The sequence below is a fragment of the Phalaenopsis equestris genome, unplaced genomic scaffold (genome assembly GCF_001263595.1).
Source record: "Phalaenopsis equestris unplaced genomic scaffold, ASM126359v1 Scaffold000726, whole genome shotgun sequence".
Lineage (NCBI taxonomy): Eukaryota > Viridiplantae > Streptophyta > Magnoliopsida > Asparagales > Orchidaceae > Phalaenopsis > Phalaenopsis equestris.
In genome coordinates, this window is record NW_018165166.1 from 76,074 (window position 1) to 90,155 (window position 14,082).

General features: G+C 31.7%; 1 protein-coding gene across 1 annotated transcript; it reads left to right on the plus strand.

Annotated features, from left to right (window-relative positions):
* The first annotated feature begins 2,693 nt into the window (after positions 1 to 2,693).
* Positions 2,694 to 4,041, plus strand: LOC110030489. The gene has a single exon (XM_020733216.1). It carries the CDS (start codon positions 3,053 to 3,055, stop codon positions 3,410 to 3,412), a length of 360 nt encoding a protein of 119 aa, XP_020588875.1. The 5' UTR covers positions 2,694 to 3,052; the 3' UTR covers positions 3,413 to 4,041.
* The last annotated feature ends 10,041 nt before the right edge of the window (positions 4,042 to 14,082 follow it).

Here is a 14,082-nt window from a genome sequence, read left to right on the forward strand (position 1 = left end):
ATCACAATTAAACCCTACTTTATATCATTAGTTATTTATTAGTTATTAAAATTATCTATTTATTTCAATTGCCTATTAGTGACAGATAAGCAAATTGAACGTCGTTGCTGTGATTAAAGTATTGCTTTTCTAAGGTCTTAGTCCGTAATTCTAAACTGCTCCATGTGGGATCGATATCTATGACTCCATTAGAGCCCTATATTGCTTGAGTGATACGTATACTTGCGTTGATAAGTGTGACTTTATAATTATTGAATATTTAATACGTCCATATTTATCTTGTATTTTTAAGCATATATAAAGTCGCTGTCAATTTACGCCCATTAACCATTGCCCCCAATGTGAAGGATTCTCGAATCTGGAAGGATATGTTGAAGGTGTCTAAGGAGACTGAAAATCTGATGACTTGGGAGTTGGACCCAAGAAATCTCAGCTTTTTGTATGACTAAAGTAAGTAAGGGTTGTTGACTGACTAGTTTGGTGGTCCTATGGCTATTTTTATTGAAGTTGTTGACAGTTGGAATATAAATGACCGGGATGGCTAGCTACAAGCTGTAATAACTGATTGGCGAATAGGTTGCTGCATTTATTTCCAGGATTCATTTTATCTAGCAGGGTTTGAGTAAGCCTAGAATCAAAGGAACCTTTGGAATTTCTATCTCAAAAATTTTTGCTACTTCTCCCACTAAGCAACTTAATGGTATACATTTAAAATAACTGTGGAGTAAACTATTAAGGCCTTCTCAATCTTTTTTTGCCTGCAGACTATTGCACAAACGCCTTCCTACCGATAATATTGCATAGAGGAAAGGGCTCATGATTCCTTCCTGTAGCTTGATTTGCAAGTGTGAGGAGGAATCTCTTAATTATATTTTCTTTCTCGTAGGTTTATCTATACAGATTTAGTAAAAAATGGAATCATTGGTGGATAAACCTTCATCTGGTCGATATACTACTATTAATTAATGTTCATTGGAATGGGAGTTGATGGGGAATGGGGTGTATAGATTCCTACCCATTATTATCTGCAGGTTTATTTGGATGACTAGAATTGAAGTTAAACATGAGAAGACTATGTTAAAGGTGCCAAAAACTCTCAGTCATATCACTACATTCCTATAGATGGTTCATAAATATGGGGTTACCAAAAGAATTGTTGGGGAGAAGTGTTCTACGCTTTATATAAAATTCAATGCACCTATTCCTTATTTTGTCACACCAAGAGTTCAGCTGGTTAGGTAGAATGCACCTATACATAATTGGGTTAAGGTAAATGTTGATGATAGTTTTAGAAGCTCTACAAATGGTATTGAGGGAGTGTTTAGGAATAATTTTAGTCATTATTTAGATTATTTTGCTGATTCTACCCGTGTTCTTTGACCCTTGAGTGTTGAGGCTGATGTTATTATTAATTCTCTGTTGTTGGCTAATTTTTTCTAGACGGAAGAGTTTGCAATTAGAAATTGATTCAATTTCTCTATGGAGATGTGTGTATTACCAAACTAAGGGGCCACGGTTCATTCAACTGTAACTGAAGAGAAATCAAATGTTGGCTCAACAATTTGACATTAGATAGACTCATTTTAAGAGAAGGAAATCAACCAACCAGCTGGCTAACTTTATTTTGTTATTCGACCAAGAGGACTCGTGTTTCTAAGTTTATTCCTTCTTATCTTTCTTTCTTTTTTTTTTTTGCATGGTGATACATTCTCTTTGTCTTTTGTTAGATCTTGCAACTCTTTTTGGTTTTATATAATATTTCTCTTCAAGAAAATGTTGATTGTAATTATTTCATATGTTCAAACACTTCAATTATAAAGATCTTATTTCATGGTCAATAAATCAACTGAATTATCTAATCAAGAAAACTATTTAATGTTATTTCATTATTTATAATCACAATGAAGAAGTCAATAAAGGAATATTTAAAAAGCTAGTATAAAGTTACAATTAACTTCACTAGATGTACAAAAATAACTTTTATAAAGTTGCAGTAACAAAATCCTTAATTTTTATTATAAATGATATATGTGATTTATACTTCTCCATTATAGTGAATGAGTATTATGATGTGTTAATTAAAGACGGTTGGTTTTCTTTATGAGGTATGTTGATAAAAAAAAGATAAGTATTAAATAAATTTTATCAATAAAAGTGGTTACACTTAAGACAGCTAATTAATTTATACTAATTAAAAATTTATAAAGCCTAAATACAATGCGCTCAAGGCTATAACGAGTTATGTAATGTACGAAGTGGCGAGCTTAGGTTCTTAACTTTAAACCATTCAAAACTAGAGGATTTATTTATTTCTTGAAAATTGAGATTGAATTATTAATTGCTATTCAAATTAAGAAACTACTTTACATCTAGTTGGCGATACCCATTAAATTTCACAAATGTCATCTATTAATTAGCCCCATCAAAATGTATGCATATGTACTTATAATGCTTGAGATAGTACAATAAATGGGGTATAAAATCAACAATTAAATGAATTTGATTTTTTAATCATTACAATGAAATCTTCTAATGCATTTAGCCACTAATATTTTAGGGATTATAAATAAATCATCATTATCTTCATAGAAAAAAAATTAGGATATTAATATTAAGAATGCAATGAAATTGTTGTTAATATAAAAGCGATATTTCATATGATGAGAGTCAAAAAATGGATATTTCTTATTCCCTCATCTATTGCGATGCCGCCCTCAATACATCGCTTTCAAAACTAGCCAGGCATGACACGTTCCCTCTGTAGCCGGCTTCATCAGAGATCCCTGCCCCGCGGTGTGGCCTTTGATGAATTGACGTCACGTGCATCTGGATGCAGCAGCACTTTTAAGTTTTGCGGAACCTGATCTCATTTCATTCACACGAAAGTCTCCCCCTTTTGCCGGCATCCGATCAAAATCCATTAGCCGGCTGCCGGAGAGCCAGAGAAGGACTGAAAGGTCCCAACTTTCCAAAAATAATGGCGTGATTTTGTATTCTGATCCCTGGCACGACAAAGCCAGCTGAAACCCCGGCGAGAAGATAGACTTCGATCATGAAAGAGCGAGTGAAGCTGAGCAAGCGCGTAGCAGAGGTTGCCGGCGGCACAACGGCGGGGTGTGCGGTGGTGGTGTGCTGTTGTCCTTGCGCCTTAGTCAACCTCCTCGTTCTCACCGTCGTAAAGCTTCCTGCTTTTCTCTTCCGCCGCGCGGTGCGGAAGAGGAGCCGCGCTGTTATAAAGCAAAAGATGGAGTCCAATGTTTCCGGCCTTGATATCTCTGCCTCATCTGCGGGAGAAGCAAATATTCAGTGGCAGACAAAGGCGCCTGTTGCGGAGGTCTTGGAGTTTGAGAACGAGATGCTGCACCATTTCTTCGGTAATGGCTTCTGGTGCAGCCCATCTCACAGAGAGTAAAATTCAATCCCATATCGTCTTAGCGCTATCTACTTACTTCATATGCATACAGTTCACGTGAGCATGATCTTGAATAACAATTTAATAACTCAGTTATTGGGACAATAATCTTCTAATAACCTTCATCCCGTTTATCGATGGACTGCCCCCATAAAAGATGGTGAAGAAAAGGAGTTCATGAGGATGGGCTTTCTTTCCACTCCGTACTCTTTTCTCGATGAAGAAAGCTACTGTTCTGCTTGTGACGGCATTATATTTTTGAGGCAGAAGCTGCGTGGAATTATAACCAAGAAAATGACTGCAACTGCGTGTGGTTGGGTTGAATGGAATGAAATCTGGTCATCTCTGAATCGCCATTCTTGATTGAGATGCTACTATTCATTTCCATCCAGGAAAAAAGTAAAGCCATGTGGACAGACTTCGTACTATTAATTATTGTATTATAAGATGTACTTCCTCATTTAAGAGTATCTGCTTGTTGTCCCTTCGAGTTTCCAAGATTTTTCAATATATTTTTTTTTATTTTTAATGCCAGCTGAATCACTATTCCATTCTGCCATAAATAAGTTTGAGCTGACATGCGGGTCCTCCACTGAGTCATGACATACGGGAGTACAGTCCTGCACTTTGTGGGAATAATGTTATAGGGTTCTTTCACAAAAATAAATTAAATAGGACTGATAAAAAAGTTCGTTGTTCGTGAATAGTTTGTGTTCGGTTCGTCAATGAATTTATGTTTGATTCGTTCGATAAATAAATGAGAAGAATGCGAATAAGTTTTTTTTATTCGGTTAGTTAAGCAAATCAAACACGAACAGTGATGTGTTAGTTTGTGTTCGAATCGTTACTGTTTGAAATGTAAAATAATTTAAAATAATTATATATAAAAAAATTATTATATTATAAAAAAATGAATTTTATAAATTATAATATATATATTTTAAAAAATTAAATTTTATAAATTATAATATATAATAAATTAATAATAGTAATATATTAATATACTATATCAGTAATATACTAATATAGATATTTTATATTTATAGCATAAGTTATATAATTAAATAATATATTATTTTTATGTTTTAATATTAGGGATGTTAAACTGGCTGGTCGTTCGCGAACAACTCGTGTTCGGCTCGTTCGTTAAAAAAATGAATAAAAACAGTGACTTCACGGATAATTTCGAACACGAGCTTATCTCAAATAAACTAAATTTCAAACGAACCGAATACGAACACAAGCTCTGTTCGTTCGTGTTCGTCTCATTTACACCCCTATTTATACATTGTAAAATGTCATTAATGGTTACTAGAAGTATGCCTTGTGAAAAAATCTTTATTGGAGATTAGTAAATGCCTCTGTAAATTTTTACTAAATATTTTATTATAAAAAAATATAGTAAAATTTTACCTTCTTAATTTAAATGCTTAAAAATAATTTAACATTCATAATATTTTAATTTAATAAATATTTAACAAGTAGTTTTAACAATTTATCATAAAATATTGTAATTAGCTCAATAATTATTTTACTTTATTTTTTAATAAAAAAAAAAAGATTGTATTTTTATTCTCAAGCGAAATTTAAAATTATTAGTATGAGATAAATATATTACCATAGAAAATATTCTATTATAGTTGTGAGGCTTGAGATGAATCAAAACAGGAATAAATGATGATTGTCTTAAGTTTTACTGATGAAAATGGATTTGTTAAAAAGTACTTTTTTTTTAATTTAATTTGCGTTGAAGACATATATGTATCAAGTCTCAAGATAAAAAGAATATATGATGTCTTTTTCCCATCATAATCGATATTCATGTCACTATATATATATATATCCTTTAATTTAGAGAGTGAAATTATTTCGTTAAAAATGAAAATTCATATAATCTAAATATGAATGCTACTTAGTATGAAGGATGAAGACATATTGTCAGAAGAAAATGACACTATTTAGGGTCTGTTTAGGGCAACAACAGCTTATTGAATAATCTGTTGATAAGCTATGTGCGGTAGCTAATATAAATTTTTATTTTTTATTTTGGAAAAGTCAGACCATTGCCAGAAAGCTGCCAGGTGCGGTGTGAAAACACTGCTTTCAACGTTTTCAAAACGCATAAGCTGCCAAAACGCAGTTAACCCAAACAGGTCGGGTGCGTTTTCAAAACACCACCGCACCAAATAAACTGCCCCAAACAGACCTTAATCAAAATGTTATTATTTTAACAATCACTTTAGATACACAATTAAAAGAGATGAATAAAAAGTTTAAATAAAACATTATGAAATTATTTATTTATAATTATGCATAGAATTTTCAAAATTTATAAATGTCATTCAAAATTAATTTTTTTAACATGTAAATAAATTTTAATCTAAGGATTTAAGAAAAACAAAAAAAAAATTATAGATAAAATTTTAATTATAGCATTTTTAAAATTGAAGCTCATTAAAATCATAATTTTTATAATCTCTCTATATTTTTTGATTTATGTCATATATTAGCTAAGATAAGAAACCAATCATATAACCTCTTATTGCTCATTTGATTTTTGATTGATCTTGACGCTATCAGTTTTGACAATTATAGTTGAAACTATATTTTTGAGTTTTTAAGACTGCGAAGGCAATATTATGAAATCACATAAAAGATGATTTTTTTGTGTTTACTCATAAAATATATTGAAAATAATATTGCAATGGGTTTTAGTGTGGAATCATTTTTTTTTAATAATTTTGATGTAATGAAGAAAAAATGGGAATATATTTTTTATTTTATAATTTATTATGAGTTTTTTATTTAACTTATTATTTGTTTATATTTAAAAATTTAAAAATTTATTTTATTTTATATTTATCCCCTCTTTAAATTCTATTTCCATCATTATTAGAGACCAAATGCCAATAAAGTGTTGAAAGTACTATTCGATAGGCATTTGCTAGGTAAATCTCACAAAAAGGGCTACTATTTAAATGGGAAAGAAGTTCAAGAGTTCTATGAGTGAGATAGAAGCCAATTATGAAAATTCTCATAAATGTTTTATTCTTTATTGATTTATGTGTGAAAACTCTTATTCACTTGCTTGAAATAGTTATCTATAATTTGTATGTAATGTCCAAGTCAAAGTTATAGAAATGATTATATAAAAAATTGATATTACCAAAAGAGTGGTTAAAATATTCTCTATGGTTGGATGACACATTAGAATTATCATCATTTCTTTAATCAGACCTTTCTAAATTAGATTATTAGTCAACTAATTGATACTCTGAGGTGGATTCTACTATAAGGAAAATTAATAATCAAATATAATGATTGAGTATTATTGTTAAGATACTTTATTTAGTGATATGATATATGGGGATTCTTTATCATTTTTTGTGACATTGAGCAAGTTAAATTGTAAACCTTTACACGCCTAAAAAGACATCAATCCCATGATTTTTTTTGTTGAAATTATGTACTCCCAATGAAATGGTTAAGGTGAGTCGTAGGAGACCTTTTAATTTTTATGAAATTTGACATGAAAGACAAATTACTTCTTAGATGATTAGAAATGGGCAGATTATGAGTTAAAGACAAGAACTAACACAACCATCAATTTATTTATGAATTAAGTCAACTAAATTTTTAAATTGATCTTATTAACACTATTAAATTTTTTTTTTGGCAGCGCTTATTTAAACAAATTTTTAAAAAATGCTATTAAAAATATTTAAAATCACTGTTAAAAGCCTTTGTAGCGATAACACGTAAAGCGATTTAACATCCGCTGCAAGGAACATCATGGTTTTTTTTTACTGCTATGGGTGTTTGTACAAAGTGCTATGAAAATTCTTTTTTTAGTATTATAAATTTAATTAAGATACAAGATGTAGCTAGTCAAATAGATATATAAAGAGTGTGATGCAACAACATCACAAAAGCCTTATACAAGGTTATAAACTATGCCATTACACAAAACTTTGGCTATCATCATGCAAATCTCTTGATGAAAGTTTATAAATGATTTTTAATCTCTCTAAAATTAATAAAGAATTATTCAATAGTTTCATTTGAGCCAATTTAATGGATAGATCAACAACTCTAGTTAGGATAGTATAGATATTCAAACATATTATTACCACACTAGATTTTATATATAGCCTGGCAAAATTTTGTATGTTTTAAACATTAAATTTAATAATATTTTATTTACTTTTTTCTCTTTATTTTTGGAGAGTCATTAATCCATGAAGTAGTAGTTTATTAGCTCTGAACTTGGTAAGCCTTAAAAAACTTTAAGTTCAGGGGAAGGGTGAAAAACTTTTTTAAACCGAACCTTATTTGTCCTCAATAAACTGTATTTTTAAAATTATTTTAACATAACATGTGGTATGTTGGGTTATCATTGGATAACAATATCTTTGATTTTATAAATGATATAGTAGACTTAAGTAAAACATTTTAAATGATAAATGTTAGTTCTAGAGTTAAGATATTTAGTACACGAGTATAAGATTATACTTTTACTATTTAAAGTAAAGGAAACTGTACTTTTGAAAATAATAAGGATTTTAGTTTTTTTTACTTAAAAAGAAAGATTTGAGACTCTATGAAAAATCTTTTTAAGCTAATACACATTTATCAAGTAAGGAAATGTAAGAAGTTTTTAACTTAAAGAGAGCATGGTGGGGTTCAAAATCATTAAAGGCTATCTAGATATAATAATCTTCACATGACATGAAAAGAAAAGAATGGATTGAAAATGATCCTAAAAGAAAAAGAAAAGAAAAACCAAAAGAAAAAGAAAAAGCAAAAAAAAAAAGTGGGGTGAAGCTTGAGAAGATGCCTAATAAAAAATTGGCTTCGCTTTAATCATCTTAAGGAAAGGGACTTATTTACATTTTTGTTCTTTTTGTTGAAGTATTAACATCATTACAAATAGAGCTCTTGCAAACTTCTTTTTCTTGTAATTCTTCTAAGCATCCTTAGTATGATAAATTATAATTATTCTTGAAATTGTTAGGAAATCAGAGCTCCTAGACTTGACGATTAAATATTCTTACATTTTAGTTTTAACTTGAGTTATTGAAAATTTTTCTAAAGTTTCACTATTGCATTTATAAGATAAAAACTATAAAAGTCTTTAATTAAAACCCACTACCGTAAGTTATAGATTTTATATAGTAAAAAGGTGTTACTTGAGGACAAGTAACGTTTAAGTTTGGGGGAATTGATCCACCTAAAAATAACCTATTTTTAGGGTAAATTTTGTGTTCATTTTATGCCTATTTTTGATGATATTGAGCATTAAAGTAAGATATTTTGCATGTTTTTGGTTTCAGGTACATTGAATGAACATTTGGAGAAAATGAGGATAAAATAGAGCAAAAATGGATGTTTTTGTATGGCGTCATGACACCACCCTTGGCTTCATAGTGCCAGTTGACGGGCTGAATGGGCGCTATAGCCTCTCAAATTGGCGCTCTAGCGCAGTATCCAACTTTCTAAGATATTCATTGAATTTGGCTAAATTTTGAAGGGGTGCTTGAAATGACCCTTGGTGATTTTTAGTTATTTATTAATATGGCTAAATTTTGGACGAAAAGATAGTCCTTTTTAGAGTCTTTGTGGATTCATTTTGTGTAATTTTGGAGGGTTCGGTTGAGTCTACTGTGTGTGTGTGTGTCTGTGTGAGTGAAAGTCTTTGTTATGTGTAAAAGTTTGAAGATTAGCTGCAAGGAAACTTCATGATTTGATAAGGGAGAAGACTTAAATATAATTATCTTGTATTTGTGTTTAAGTTTTTATTGTAAGACTTGGATTTCAATACAAAATATGTGTTTTTGTTTTATCTACATGAATTTTGAGTAGTTCCCTTTCTTTCTTCTTGCATATGAGAATTAATTTTGTGGGATGATAATGATTTAAAGATCTCTTTTTATTCTTAGAATATTGTGATGGTATTTTTACCGGTTCTTCATTAACTTTACAAACTAACCATTTATATCGTTAAAATCCATTGTGAAACATAATGACCCGGGAGGGCTATGATTTCATCAACTAGTGAGCACCACATTTCATCTTGGGTAGAGCTGTTGCGATCACTTGAGGGGAGTGCAAATAAATAGGGAGATAAGTTTTGATGGGCATAGAATTGATGTTTTCTAGGTGACAGACTAGATTCTTTTATCAATTTGGTTCAGAGTTTTGATCATAAGGGTCCCTAGTAGGTCTTATAGAGAGGGCACAGTGGGTAATATGGAAGTAAGAGGTCATAATCTACTCAGCAGTACTACACAAGCTATTGAGAGACTCTAGATTAACCAATGTTCTTTGCAAGTGCCGATAGGGGGTAATGAATATGAATGCTCCTATTTGGTACAGTACAATATTTTATCCTTTTCATCATCAATTCCTACATTGATTAACATCACTTTGCAAAGGAAAAGTTCTTTTTATAATATTTCAAACTCTCTTTTAAATTATTTTTAACTGTGTTTGCTTTTAAACTGTATGAGTCTATTAATCTCTATTTTTATTTTCTGCATAAATTTAGTGTTAAACTGATACCAACATTTTGAAATTCTTTTCCTATAGTAATATCTGCAATTTAGATAGAGTTTTGCAAGTCAGTATTATAAGAATTTCAGCATTCCTCGTGGGATCGATACTGGGGTTTTTAAGGAAAATCCCATATTAATTGAAATGATACATATACTTGCATAGCACCCATAGTGTAAAGTATTATTATTTATTTTCATTTATTCATACTAGCCGCTGAATATAATTTGAGCCAAGTTTTTTACAATCATTTGGAGTTAAAAAAAATCTGCATGGATGCGGGTTGGGTCAGTGCGCGGTCAGGGATTTTTTCGAAGGAGGGAGGCGTGAATTAGAGATTTAGGAAAACAATCCCCTCTTTTTTTATTTCTTACATTGATTTTATAATGCTGAATATTCAAAATCATCTAATTTGCACACTTTTTGCTCATGCACAAAACTATATCGAAATAAATATCTTTCCTAGCTAAAATCGACGTTCTGGATGCACTTGTGTGGTTCGTTTCATCATTTGGGGTTGTTCGGACAAGTTCGTTGACGATCAGATCAAAAACGAGTCAAATTCAATTTTCTTAAAATTTTAGTTTGTGATCGATCGTTTCAACAATTGATTTAAGTTTGAATTAGTTCTGATCAATTATGAAGCCCTTTTACAAGTGTAGATGGCGTGAATTTTGATATTTATGTGCATTAGATTTTTGAATTTTGGTATTTGTGTATCATGAATGTGCACAAAAGTCGTAATGGGTTTCCTAAAGCTTTTAGAACCTTTAGGAACTCTCTTCGTGCCTTCACATGTTGGTCTTTAATTGTTGCAACTAAAAACTGAGTGCTTGGGACCACTCACATGGGGCCTCAAAAAAAAAGCTAGAAAGTGATTTGAATTTCTAAAGGGTGGATCCAGTACAAGTCCTCTAGGAGGGTCAAACAGAAAATCCTATGGCTAGATTCTAGGCTCTAAGTAAAGGAAGAGACCTCACAAAAAATGAGGTCAACCTCCCCTCACATCAACAAAGCGACTCAAATTTAAAGCATATCTGCTAAAAAATGTTAATAATTGAAGCCAATCACAAATTACTTCATCTTGCACTAGGGTAAGATAATATTTTACTTTCATCTTCATAATCTTGCCATCAATAGTTTTTTGGATATTTAACTTTCGCCTTTTAAAAATCTCTTTCATATATAATCTGGCATTCATCTTATCTTTAATTTCTCTCTTTACATCCATCACAGAGTTGAAGATATTATAAAAAAAATTCTCTTTATGCATGATATCAAGGTTATACCAGATCATGTTATCTTTTCAATAAGGCAGATCCCAAAAAATAGACTTTTTTGTATAGTTATGAGCAACACAATAGCCCCGTGGATGATGTGAAGAAAGATCGGTGCTAATGGTAATCTTTAGAATGTTACTAACAATATCAAAAAATTTTCCCCATGTTCTCTTTGAGGCGGCGCTGATTTCTCAATTTTTTTTCTTCTAAATATATTTTTGTTTTGCCTAAAGAAATGTTCAACAATTAAGAACACACGGTGACAATCAAACCACAAATTCATTATTTAATGCTAAAGCATAAATCCCTTAGAAGAATCCATTTAATAACAATGAAACACAATGCCTTTTCTACTTTGAGGTTTGAATATAAGAGAATGACAAATTTACAATAAGTCTCTATTTGACTGGGCTTGTAAAATTGCATACATTCATTCACATAACAATGAACTTCTCTGCTTTCAACCCTAACTTGAAGTCTGGTTTTTTTCCTCTCGTGGAACTAAATTTTCCATTGAATTCATCTCTTACAATAATCCTACAAATTGAAGCACTCTCATGGAATGTTAAAAATGACTTTAATTTTTAGCATTCCAAGAGCTACAAATAACTCAAAATAGGATGTGCAACTCTCCCATAGTGACCTTTGAGCCACATTTAGTAAGTCATTAATTTCTTGAGCTTCGTGGTTTGGTTCCTCTTTCTTCACTCAACTCACATGATAATGTCTTGTACCATTGATGAAAATTTCATTAAAAAAAGACTTGATTGAAATTCATGTTGAGAGTCAGCTCGTCGAAGGAGCATGGCTACAAAATGTAGGGTCAACCTCGTCATGTGATGTCCAAATCCAATAATCAGGTTTAAATCTTCGATGATATAAAAAATATCTATCTTCATCTGACATTACGTGTGATGTATTTCTGTATTTCAAATATGGGCATAGAAGCCTAACCTGAGATATGTATGTCAGAAGATTAGATGCCTCTGCCACGAAGGCCTCAACTCCATTCAAGAACTCTCCAGTGATTCCTTTTCTATCCAGTTGTACATCCACAAACTTGATGTACGAATATCTATAGATAACCTAAATCATCTAAAAAATAAACACATCATCAAGAGCAATCAACATAGATCAATTAAACATAAATGTGTGTATGACAACGTTTCAGGTGTTACCTTTCAATTTAGACAAGAAATTTTTAGAAAATTAATAGAGTATTACATGTGTGACAAGCATATTAAACAAATGTGTCTCATGCAACTCATAATTAGGCACGGATAGTGATGGAAACAAATTCTGCCTTCCTGTCACAATTTTGTGCCACAATGTTCTAATTTCTACGAAAATTCCTTTTAGATTTCTCACTTCAAAATAAATGATATATAGAAAAAAGAGATAATTCCATACGTCAATTGATTGAGTGTCATAATATAGTCATTAATATGATATACCTCTTCAAAACATAAATGTACACATATCAATTGACACTAAACAATATAAAGAAGATAGAATATTACATGTAAATATTGTTTGAATTATATTCCATTCTATGATTGACACACATAGCTTTTTTATATCGTAATATAGGAATTCGCCGCTCTGCTCCCGAGGACGTAGGTATCTTTGCCGAACCTTGTTAAATCTTTGTGTTCTTCTGGATTTGTGTCGATTCCTATTTTTCTTCACCCTAATTTCTCAACAAGTGGTATCAGAGAGAGGTTTTAGGGTAGAGAAGAAAAATTTCGGCGGCGCAGGAAGAAAGAAAAGTTTGGCTAAGGAGTTTGGTGGCCAGGGAATCAAAGCTTGGTGCAGGAAGCCGAATTTTAGAGATTGGTGACCAGGGGCTTCAAGGTCTTGGAGCTTTAGCTTCGGAGATTTCTGTGAAGGTTTTCGGTCGCAGTAGCTTGAACCAGGGAGGAATTTATGAATTCAAAGTTCACGCAGGAAAGGATTTGCAACCAGAAGCGATTCTACTACAAGACTTTTTTGCGCGATCAGGAGAAGAAGGATCTACGACCAAAGAGTGCAGCGAAAGAGGGGTTGGCTTCAACTTAGGACGAATCACAACTTTTGGCCACAGGTGCGTGACGCAGATTGACAAAGGAAGGTCGGAGGAGGCGATTTCCTCTGGATCGAAAGGTGTCCAAATTTTCTACCTGAAGGCGCTAACCAGAAAGGAAGGAGGAATTGCAAAAAAGTTAATTTCCTTGCTGGGAGGTCCAATTGATTTCCTTGCTGGGAGGTGATTTCAGAAGCTTCTGAGTTTCCTTTGCCGGAGGCTACGGAGAAGAAAATTTGAAAGAATTTTTTTTTGATTTAATTTGATTTTGTTTCATGGAGGCGGGAGATTTGTTTTTCAATTTGTTTTCTTGTTGGTTCCTGAAGGCGGGATACTGATTTTCTGAAGTAAAAGATTGGTTTCCTTTACCGGAGATGGCAAAATATTCCTTTGATTTTATTCCTTTGCTGGAGACATTTCGTGGTGCACTCGGTGCTATTTTGATGATGCAAAAACAGGAAACAGGTGAAAGATTTTGAAGGAATTTTTACAGAAAGATTCGTTGCAGGATTAATTTTTAGATGACATTTTTTGTTGCAAAGTTCGAGGTGGCAAATTTTGATGGAACAAGAAACTTTGGGTTGTGGCAAACAAGGGTAAAAGATCTGTTAGCACAACAGGGAATTGACTGCGACTTTATATATACTTAAAAATATAAGATAAATATGGACGTAATAAATATTCAATAATTGTAAAATCACACTTATCAACGCAAGTATACATATCGCTCAAGTAATATAGAGCTCTAATGGAGTCCTAGATATCGATCCCACAGG

Coding starts and splice junctions, on each gene's coding strand:
- LOC110030489 (XM_020733216.1), top strand. CDS start 3,053: ATGAAAGAGCGAGTGAAGCTGAGCAAGCGCGTAGCAGAGGTTGCCGGC.